The sequence below is a fragment of the Echeneis naucrates genome, chromosome 21, assembly GCF_900963305.1.
Source record: "Echeneis naucrates chromosome 21, fEcheNa1.1, whole genome shotgun sequence".
NCBI classification, from domain to species: Eukaryota; Metazoa; Chordata; class Actinopteri; order Carangiformes; family Echeneidae; genus Echeneis; species Echeneis naucrates.
Genome location: NC_042531.1, coordinates 17,239,168 through 17,250,874, shown reverse-complemented (window position 1 = coordinate 17,250,874; position 11,707 = coordinate 17,239,168). Strand labels below are relative to the sequence as shown.

At 43.6% G+C, this 11,707-nt stretch overlaps 1 protein-coding gene across 1 annotated transcript; it reads right to left on the bottom strand.

The window, feature by feature from the left end:
- Positions 1-3,040: 3,040 nt before the first annotated feature.
- On the bottom strand, positions 3,041-5,953 carry twist2. Its single transcript, XM_029530330.1, has 2 exons — positions 5,238-5,953; positions 3,041-3,499 (listed from the first exon to the last, which is right to left on the bottom strand). The coding sequence occupies exon 1, from the start codon at positions 5,763-5,765 to the stop codon at positions 5,271-5,273; it is 495 nt and encodes a 164-aa protein (XP_029386190.1). The 5' UTR covers positions 5,766-5,953; the 3' UTR covers positions 3,041-3,499; positions 5,238-5,270.
- Positions 5,954-11,707: the final 5,754 nt, after the last annotated feature.

The following is an 11,707-nucleotide window of genomic DNA, read 5'->3' as shown; positions in this document are numbered from 1 at the left end:
TCCAGGTGATGCAGATAAGAGCAGGCTGAGGGTTCAGATATGGACACACAAGCGTGGCGGGAGCACATTTCCTTATTTTCCTACAGCGTGCCTGAGGAATTTCTTCACTGCACTGGGTCAGTGACTCCAGCACCATCAGCAGAGCGGGGTCAGGCAGTTCAGTGATAGATACTTTAACAGGTGCTGGGACGATAAGTTCTCCTGGAGTTCAGTCTGAGAGACTGATGCTTCAGGGAAGCCAGCGTTTTGTTCTCATAACATGTACGGTGGTTTTACATCCAGCAGAGGCTTTTCAGGCCGTCAAGCAGTATCCAGTCGAATCCGGATGGACTGACAGAAGAGAGTTTGAGAAGTTATGGAAGTTATTTATTAAAATCAACAGACCAGTTCCCGAATGTTTTTTCCTCCGTCAGCAAAAGCCCACAGTCATTGTGGATGTATATAATTTTGTGTGCCCACCCACTTGAGAGAAATAAAGAAAAAAACTGCAGCCTGAGGGCTGATGAAAATGTGGCAGGGGCCCTTCTGTGCAGGATCAAAGTCTTAAGGACTCTGATTAAATGATGGAATGAAGGAAAGGCGGATACGAGCTGAAGAAAAAGGCCAGAACCTCGCCTAATTCCTTTTCATCCAGGCGGCCTTGACAGCCGAGCCTCTGCCAGGTTCCTCTGAGAGGCATCGTGCTCCCGCCACTCTGCGTCAGGTTTTATTGGTTCCTCGCTACATCAGTTTAGATGGCAAATATCTGCTCACACCAGAACAAAACTAAAGTCATCTATGTTCGCTGCAGAAGGCAAATAAAGTGGCTCTCTGGGGGACCCTGGGCTTGTGTAGACTCAGCACCAAGATATGATGATTTAAGGAGGAAATACTGAGGGGATGACTGCAGCTGCACTGGTTCACTCTCATAAAATAACTGCACAAAAGTGCAACAAAAACAAGCCTAGAGCTGGTTGAAACTCTTGTTTGCTCAAATTTTTTGTGTGTTCACCTTTAACTTTAATTTCATTTCTTCTCTATGAGCATAAAATTGAAATACAGAATAAAACTGAAAAGATAATATTGATTCTTAGTGTTCACCTCATACATCAGTTGCTTGGTGAAATGATCCTCCGCAAGAAAAACAGAGGATCAGTGCGAAGTCTGAATAATGCCTGCGTATCACTATGGTGGTGGCCGGCACAGCTGACTTCCAGCTTTGCCAACACACACACACACACACACGGTAAGTTCAGTCACGCCGACATCAGCCTTTAAAAGTGCTATGAGACTAACCTTGAGATTTTTTTTTTTTTTTTTTTTCTGAACCAGACGAGTGCAGAATACCGTTTGAGGCACACAGAGTGTAAACCTTCACTTTATTCCCTTTTTACTGCAAATTAAAGTTTTGTAGCTTTTTCCGTCTGATTTTACGGGAAACATCTGGATCTCTTGCACCGCTGGAGCAGTGGCCCCGGGTGATTCTGTGCTGCTCAGCTGTGAGGGTCGAGGATAATGAGCAGGTATCAAACAGGCTCCTATGGATAGAGCGGCCTGGGTAGGATGGGCTGGCCAACAGGAACGGAGACCACCATGCCAAAACGACCACTGCATTGTACCATTTGTGCGACAAATGGCACAGCTTTGCCGACCTATTGTGATGTTTTTAAGAAAGGGTTTGCCTTTAAGCGTTTGTCAGATTATTAAGAAAAGGAGATTTTTGCTGCCCTGCAGATCAGCTGTTTTTCTCCAAGTCACCAGGCCTCAATGCTCCGACTGCACACAAGGAAGGCCATGTCACTCCTGAACCAGCAAAATTAGAATTAGTCACAGGGATCACAGTGGCACACACACTGCCTGATAAATCATTCCATTTTAGAAATCCTGACCATTGGAGGTTCTCCGTTTAGTTAAGGGGTAAAACAAGTGATTCTTGCTCTCTGTGAGTCTCACGAGTGCAACACGCTCACTCTGGGTGTAAAATGGAGCATTTTAACATCAGGCAGGCCTCCTGCACGCTGCCCCCTGCCAGACTGCACTCATGGGCATTTATCTCAGTCGAGTGTGTACAAACTCTAATAGACGGGAGTTTGGTGCGTCGGCATCTTCACAAAACCAGCAGGAGGATAAAGCCACCGTGGCTGCAGGTGTTTCCTCCTCACACCACACACACGGCTCCTGAGACATCACACAGCCTCACAAACACTAGCAGTGTCTGCCCGGCTGGACTGTGGAAATCCAGCAGCATCATGCAGCTGTTATCCCCTCACTACTTCATATTTTCCACCATGTAGAGTAAAACAGATATTATGGCTTCGCTTGCAGTTGCAGTGACAGTATTGTTAGTTAATAATTGAGCTTTAAGGCCTCAGTGGAGCAGAGAGCCGCCCAGCATTTCCACTGCTGCCCCATTAACAATGAGCTGCTTTCAGGATTCAGATTGTATCTAGCCACGTCTGGGAAAATGAGATGTAAACAATTTTAATGGTTTAAAAGTGAAGGGAGAGATTCAAAGGAATTTCCTCAGTCGTCTAGTTGGGGTCCGGTTATTGACTTATTTTGGATTTTTTTGGCTGAGAGTTGTTGTCCTTATCTGCGGCTGTTGGGGCTCCCTGCTCGTTAAAGGGCCGCCATCGCTTTTTCAACTGATTCCTGCTTATTTAAACGGACAAGAGTTTTATAAGCCCGAGTTTCAAACTGGCTCGAATTTCGTCCACTGTTAATGAAGCTGTATTTTTTATGGTCGCCTTTTTTTTTTTAAATGTCGGCGTTTGGGGGCAACTTCTCACACCCAGCAGCAGAATAAAAACACTGTCGCTATTTCAGGTTTTTTTTTCTGTCTTAATCCAGCAGCCATCGGGGAAACCTGACACCAGGAGACTTATTGTTTTAAGTTCCATTTTCATCCTCTTGGATGGAAGTTCAGCAGAAACTTTTATGACTTCGACTGGTTTTATTGGAATTTATTCAGCTGAGCTACATGGTTTTATGTCATTGCTTCAAATTTACAGCTGAACTGTCTTTAAAAAAAAATCAAGCATATTTTTTCTTCAAAAATATGTGTTTTAATAAATAAGCAAAAACAAATGAAAAATTTACATTGGGCTGTTTTTTGTTCTTCCTTTTTTTTTTTTCGTTTTTGGAGACTTGGTGAAGAAAGTCGGTGAAATAGATCCATGCAGGAATGACTCTAAATTGCATTGGTCCCTTTACAAGCTATAGGCGCACTTACACAGGTATTTACAAAATGCATTCATTTATATCTATCTATCTATACACATATATATATATTTTATTTTTACTTTGGTTTAAAGTCTTTGGAAAAGAAAATATATCTCCTTGTAAAAAAAAAACAAAAAACAAAAAACGATTGAAGGATGGCTTTGCTGAAACACAGGCCGGGCTCTGACACCTCCGTCCTCCGTGGATCTGGCTCCTGTGGCTCCTGGGCCATGCCTCTGAGGTCGATGTGTTCTTCAATAATACCTTTGGGTCTTCATTCTTTGTAGAAGTAAACAGTCTGGGGGGGGGTATAGGAAAAGTTAGAAATGAACGTTGCACTATGTTAGATTGTGAGTGTGTGTTTGGGTGAGACGTTCACTGACACTCTGGGCGTGCGGGAAGTCATTAATGAAACAATTATTAAGCAGAGTAAAGCCACATGTCAGAGAGAAGCAGCAGCCAGTTGTGGCCTATATCTACAGCTGCACTTTCTGTAGTCTGAGCCACCTGAGCCAATTCAGTCCTGCAACAATAACATGTACTTCCTCAGAGCTGTGTTAAAAGTTGTTGAAATATTTCACCCCCAGTTCACCGAGGTCAGTATTTGTAAGGTTTACTTTGAAAGGCCTTCTTCGGGACTATCAGCACGTGGATTTCGGCTTTAAACGAACATTTTATTCTCAGAGAACACATCATTTCTGTCACATATATTTTTCTCATTCTCAAAGGGTAAGCCACACTTTTTCAGAGCTGTGTTATTCCCCCAGCTCAACTCAATTAAACTCAGGATTACACACAAAAGTCCACCTTCAAATTTACCGTGCTTACACAAATGACTATAATAATGCAGGTTACTGCTGTAGCAGAGCTGGTTCATAAGACAACAAAGTGGTGCTGATGAGCAGTCAGGGCTGCAAACTACAGGTCAGGCCGGTGAGAACTAAACAGACCCTGCTGCTGATTATTCTAAATGTTGTGAGTTGTTTACTGTCACCTGCTTTATGTTACTTTACAGCCCCAAATAAACAGCTCAGACCTCTCCTTTCTTTAATTGATCTGAAACAGTCGCGTCTGAGGCCTCAGCTTAATTACTTTATATTTGCATCTTTCAACTATTCTCCACCCCTTGTTTCAGAAATGATAGGTGGAGTTTTTAAAAGATAGAAAACGAAGGTTAAGTTCAAATTAAAAGCCGGTCTACGGTAAGCTTTTTGGTGTTTGTGGGTGCTGTAACAGATCTGCAAATCAACGAGAACAAATCCTGACTGTTTTTACTGTCTTGAATTTTCACGTCCAGCAGAGCTGCCTATTCCTGCGGCCTCTCTGTAAGAAAAACCTTTATTGTGGACAGAAAACTATCCGCTGTGGCACCACAGCTGCGCCTTGGTGCGGCCCACTGCTTTTCAAATACGGACATACTATAAAACTCACAACTGGCTGATTTAATGCGACTCAGGCCGAAAAAAGAAGACACAGAAACAGTCGAGGGCTATTTTCCATCAGCTGCCTCCACGTGAAAATGTTCCAAAACTATTATTTGTGCCAATTCACCCTCCGCCTGATCCCTTTTATCCAAATCCCCTTTCCACAGCCTGAACTGGGCTCAGGTTGGACTGGGATCCGTGTGGGATCCTGAAGTAGGCAGCAAGTGATCGGATGGATCAGTTGTCACCATGAGAACAGCATCATCACCATCGTCCAGATGCAGACGACACACGACAAGATGCTGAGGCCTCAGTGTGAAATCCAGCACATCAATTTAAAACTACCCCCTCCATATCCAAAACCCTTCTCTCATTGAAAATAAAAGAGTGTGAGTGAGTGAATGAATGAAACAAGTGCGCGAATTTGTGAGTAAAATCCACAAAATTGAAATAATAATCTGACTCACGCGTCTACCAACAGCATCACACCTCCCCTTATTTGTTTTTCTATCAGTGATCGTCTTGTGAAATATTTATTTATCCAATCCGCGGATCCTATTAGCCCTCCTGCCTCACACGGCCCTTCCCGGGCCTCAGTCTGTTGGTACCCACCGCTTTGGCATAGTGAGTGAAGGTCTCTGGGTGCTAGTGAGATGCTGACATGGACCAGGCGCCCTCCATCCTCCACACGGAAAACGCGTAACTGAGTCTTTCGTGCGCGACGTAGCTGCAGCTGGACATCTTGCTGTCCATCTCGTCGCTCTGCAGCACCTGACAGAGGAAGTCTATGTATCTGGAGGCGAGCTTCAGCGTCTGTATCTTGCTGAGTTTGTCCGAGGGAAGCGTGGGGATAATTTTGCGCAAAGACGCGAAGGCCTCGTTCAGAGACTGAGTCCGTTGTCTCTCCCGGACGTTGGCAAGGACCCGCTGGTTCTGCAGCTCCTCGTAGGACTGGCTGCTGCTCGGACTGGGTTTTTTGCCCCGTTTGACCGGACCCGGGCTGCTGCCGCTGCTGTCCTCGCTTGACTTTTTACTGTGTCTCCTCTTCCTGGCGAAGCGTTTCTGCTGTCGGTCCAGCTCCTCCTCGCTGGTCACCAGACTATCCACAGGGGAGACCGGGGAGCTGGAGCCCTCTTCCATTTCTTTTTTGAAGAAATGCAGGGATAGAGAGGAAAAAACGCTGTCCACCTTTGAAGCCGTGGTTACGACGGTGTATTATCCGTAAAGACGAGGAGGGAACGTCTCAATCTCTGCGCTTTCTCTGCTTTCAAGATTTCAGACTGGAAGGTTGGCGCGCTTCTCCCCTCGCAGGAAGTTATTTCCTTCAATTTTTTTGGAAACTTTATCCCAGTTTCAGATGCTAAATAGTTTTGTGGGTGGAAGGGGAGGGGTTTGGAGGGCGGAGGGGGAGCCAGTGTGCGTCCCGGTCCGCTAATGAGCAGGAGGGAGCAGTCCTGGTTTCATGTGTCCGGGACCGGACTGAAATGCAGCCGCACACCTCTCCTTTTGCTTTGGAGCTCACCCCCATCAAACACATCACTTCTTCCTGTGGCAAAAATAAAAATCACATTTCTCTAACTTCAATTAACCAAATGATTCATTTGGAGTGAAATTAAATTGGCCTCATATATTTTTTATGGTACGTTGGTATTCATCTTGAATTATTGCGGATTAATCTTATTGTATAAAACTTGAAATTGTTTTTGTATAATTTTAACAACATTATCATCTCAGCCACACAGTAAAGTGTGTCTAGTCTCGGAGGCTTGTGGGCCCTGAATAAAAGTAAAACATCACTTTGAGCCTCGCAAGTCAATAAAAGTACCGAGTTAACTGCTGTATAAAATCCATTTGGTCCTGCAGTGTGTGTGTGTCTGTGTACGGCCTTTTATATCGCGGTGTACAATAAATAGTGTGTTTTCACGGCGGCGCGTAGAGAGACGGGCCGATTTACGCACAGATTGGTCGATCTGGGGGGAAAATCTATCCGCTTGATCTTTAATCGAATCAAGTGTGCGTGTTCTCACAGTTCCTATAATGTGGAAGTGAAACAGGAAGGAGGCTTAAACTAACCGAGGAGCTCTCCGGTTTCTGTGGATACCTCCAGCAGACGCTCCCTCCGCGCGCTGTCAGCGGAGCGCTCCTTCATCTGTCAGGTCGTGTTTTGCCGCACAGAGCGACGCACAGGTGGCTCACATTAAAGCGCTCACTTTATCCGCTGCCAAAACGCTCTTTTGTCCACATCAGCTGACTGACCTCTCGAGATGTCTGTGTTCCTGTATTGTTGCTAGTGTGTGTGTGTGTGTGTGTGTGTGTGTGTTTGTATTTTATGACAACTGAACTTTAAATATAACTTAGCTGGTTAATTCCTTTTATTTCTGAAGAAAGACACAGGAGGGGAAACATCTGATGTCATTTATCTGGCAGGATTCTTTTTAAATGAAATAAAACTTCATAACAGTGGGAAATGATCAGTGCTTTATTTGAAAGAAAATGTCACTAATTTAAAATGCTGGAAAAAATAGGCTACATTTAAGACTGCATTTGTTTTTATTTGAAATGAAATATTCTTTTTACACTTTTTTTGTACTGCCCCTTATTTTGTCCTCAGAAACATTAGACTGGATGATGTCTCTGAACTTATCAAGGAAACAAGGTTTCAACTGTTAACTGCCTCTGTCATTATTCAAATTGTACTGACTAATTGCCTCTTATTAGGAAGCAATTTTGCTAATTTACACTGTAGAGTACACTTTAGTTCAGCGAGACTCCGAAAATAATCAAACTGCAATATCTTGGGTGCATGTGCCCATGTTATGTGTGTTTTAAACATCCGGGGAGACTAGTTGCTGCAAATGGAGTGGAACCAAGTCCTGAAAGTTGCACAACATATTTTAAACCCATGAGTGCTCGCTGGGTATTGGGACGTATCTTGGTTTTCCCTTGAAACCTCCCCTGGCCTGCAGGAAACCTGGCCTGCTTTGTGTTTTAGGCTGCTGGGGTAATGGTGACTGTCATGTTGCTCTTACTTGGTGCCACAGCTCTTAATTCAGACCATGGAAGGCCCCAGCACGGGTCCACGTGTGGCTGCATTTTACTCATCTCATTCATACACCCTCTTTATAAAGAAAGTAATGTTCTACACGGAAATATGAAAGCAAAGATCGAATCTCTGAAATTCATTCCATGAAAGAGGGCACACGTAGAAGTGCACACACACACACACACACACACACACACACACACAATGAAACACACTTTGCCTGATTGCGCCCTCTGACCCTCTGCTCCCTGTCTCAGCTGCAGGAGGCCTGCACACCCAGGGGAGAAACTCTGAGTGAGAGGCTGATCCTGCACAGTGTCTGTGAGGTAGACACAAATACACACTTCACAGGAGGAAAAGGAATGAGAGGGGGGCCCCAGCAGCACTTTCCATCCACTGTACATGCAAAAGGCAATAACAAGGGAGCTTCAATTCAAAAAGGCAAGCAGTGATTGATGAGGATGACAACAGTCTCAAACTCGGTGTGAAGACTGGAAAAATTCTGGAAAAAACTGGAAAAAAAAAGTTTGTGGGCAAAAAATTCTTCATTCTCTTTTTGGCACAACAACATACTTTAATGATGTAACGATCATGATTTAATTCTGCTTGGTGTCAGGTTTATTTAAAGGTTGAATTTTTCTTGTTTCAGTAAAATTTCATTTATCCAGATTATTATCTTCAACTAATCATTGACCTCACCTGAGCAAGTTCTCTGACTATGTGTTGATATGGAAACACACAGAGTAACATTCATCACAACTTCTTAATCCATCACTAATGTTGGTAAATGATTCACATGTCATACGACATTTAGTTCAGAGAAATCTTTGGTCCCCATAGCTCTTCCATGAGAGATGTGATGGAGGAAAATAAGAGGCAAAGGCGGCAAGAACAAATGAGACAGAGGGGGAGAGAGAGAGAGACGGATGACCTGCCTCTCAGATCAAAGATGAGCTCGGGCCATAATTCAGCAGAGCAAAATGACGTACCTCTGTCTTGTCTGACACGTTTGAAACCAGCTCCACATGGGCCCAGGCCATGCCCTTAATAAACCAAGAACCTTTCTGCTGTCGCATCAGAGAAAAACACATCCCTGCCTCGTGTACGGCCCTCTGCCTTCACATCAGCCTCATAAACAGAATGGACTGGTTGGGAGACAAGAAGTGAGAGGTGCCGAGAGACAGAAAACAGTTATGAGAGGGGAAAATAAAAGGAATGATATTGAAGAAAATGGAGAGAGGAGGCCAAATGTATGGATGCTTGATGATTCACAGGAGTCTTTGATCTGACAGAGACAGTTATGGACGTGAGAGAGAACTTATGGAAGAGATGATCTGTCAGATGCTGCGATGAGTGGAATTTTACTGTCCATGTGCCTGCCAGGATCTGTTACCTTTGACTTTAAGCTCCCCCCCCCCCAACCCCCCAAACACTTGTGAGGCTCACCCCAAATGATCTTGGCAAGGGGATCTAAAGCCAACATGGCCTGTGTGCAAGCGCATGCATGGTTCTGCTCGTGTGTGTACTGTTTAACACATGTACTGTCTACATTATCACCTGATTATTGTGTGCATCAGTGTTGGCCTTTTCATACATGCACTTTTAGGTGCTTATATAAACATATATATATGAATGTGTGCATGTGTGTGTGTGAGAAAGTGATTCAAGATGAATCAAAGATGTTCCACAGAGAAAAGGCCCAGCTGGTTTTCATTGCACAGAATACAGATTTTATTAGCAGCAGTGCTATCGCTTTTAAAGCTACTTGCACTGCCACCATTTCCACAACAGCAACAATTTAAAGTCAATTGGGCAATGAGCACCTGATGACAAAAGGGATGCAAAAATCATATTTAAGAAGATGTTATTGTGATCTGCTTTCTCCAAAAGCCAGAGCAGGAAAATTGCATTTTTTTTATGGAACGTATATTGAACATCTTATACAGCCAATGAATTGTTCTGGTATGATGTATGGTTGCACTTATAGAAAAAGAAACAATCGTACAAGTTCTGACAAAAAAAACAAGCTTAACAAAAACCCTGGTTTCTAAGAAGTGGGACAATTTCCTGAGAAAAAACGCTCATGTTTTCCCTGTTCCTCTTCCAGTAAGTTGTCAAAATGTGACTCACGAGTCAGTTCTTGCATGCAGAACTTGCATGTCTGAATTTAGTGTTGAATTAATAAAAGATACATATGAAAAACATCACAGCCTTTGCATAATAAAGTAATTGATTGTATAACTTCAAAAGAAGAATGGTATCATTCTGAGCCCATTAAACATTGTTTTCTTTCATGCTAAAAATAGTGATTCAAGTTCCTCCTCAGCTATTGTTGCTTCCCAAAGAGCACAACCACAGTCTTCAATTTATATGAAAAAAGCCAAGACAGGCATTTAACAATATCAGACACAAGCAGTGTTTTTAATAAGAGCCTGCATTTAAGCTGAGGCCTTGACAGCGAAAGAAACAACGGGTAATTTTGCTGAGAGGTGTGCACTGGGCTATAAAACCTTATCCACCAACACTCATGCTGCCATTCTTCAGTAACTGTCAGTAATGCCAAGAGCCCATTTATTCATACATCCACATTTCTCCATTCTGCTGCCCCGGGGCTGATGACAAGGTGTTTCTGAAATCACATTAGGGGCCCTCTTATAAAGGTTTCATTGGGGAGTGTGTAACAGCTTGAAGCATTTAGGCTTTGTTTAATACGATGCAGACTCGCTGCTCACTGCTTTGTCCCCTGTGTGGAAATGGGCCCGGGATGCCAGAGACCCCCACTGTCAAGGTTTGCTTTGATATCTGGAGGTGGAGGGGGAAACAGGGCAGAATAACCCCTCTTTAACACACACACACACACAATATATATATATATATATATATATATATATATATATATATATATATATACAATATACCCCCCTCCCCAAAGACTGTATGCTCAATACCTGACTGTGCCCTTCTGCCCTGCAGAGTTATGGACAAACCAAGCTTTGAAGTGCAGCTCTCCAAGACTTTACATCCTATGGAAGATGTGTGTGGAGAAAAGAAATGATATACAGTATTGTGTCCACGTCAGGCACATGCCATAACTGTTAGGTAAGGTAGCCGAGCTCCAACACTGATTGCTTGTCAAAATGAGGTTGAAAAATAAACACTCAGAAAAGCTTTTGTAGATTAAAAAAAAAAATTGTGTTTTTTGCATGCATTTCACAAACACAGTCATTTTTCCTCCATATACACATTCATTAGGATCAGTTTGGGGTTCAGTGTGTAGCTCAGACAGGGCTAGTTAGTTGAGTCTGTCCCTTTGATTAATGGCTGACCTGCTTTACCTCCTGAGCTCCATATTTATGTGTGTATACACAAATGGATTAGTTGTGGAAAATGCTGATGAATTTTGTCCAATAATGGTGAGCACAAAATAACAAACCTTACATTCAATACTCCTACTCAACTCAAATGCACTTCATTGACTTGACAGTTACAAAAAACAGCATTGCCCAAGTAATTATGTTGGCTACAACACAATTATATTCATTATGCATGTTCTTCTTCCAGAATCTGAACTTTAACCAGGGCGAGTAGAAGGGACGGGGGGAGGCAGGCCCTTTTGATTGGCTCAGAGTAAATTTGCTGAACAAATGACAGAGGAACTGTGCACTCAGGTGCTGATGGGTCAGCCTCCTGCACAAATAATGTGGCGTAATTAGTGCTGCACTTGTAACCCTGGTGCCAAGGTTAGCATGGCGCTCGGCCCCAGGTTCACAGTGCTACGTGTTGGCCAGGTGGCTCGACTAGACTGGGCTGTAGGGAGGTCAGATTGAGCTGAGGCATTTTGAGGGAGGGAGTGCAGGAAGGTTTGGCAAACAGTCCCTTTGTTTGTTCTGCTGATTGGGCTGAGGACAGTCAGGGTGAAGCTCAGCGGATGTAAACACAGAGGTGGAATTTGCAGTCCACTGTCACTGCTTCAACGTCACCTGTGTCACCAACATCCTCCACTCTGCTAAAAGCTGGACTGTTGGTTTTTCCTGATGCT

Coding starts and splice junctions, on each gene's coding strand:
- twist2 (XM_029530330.1), bottom strand. CDS start 5,765: ATGGAAGAGGGCTCCAGCTCCCCGGTCTCCCCTGTGGATAGTCTGGTG.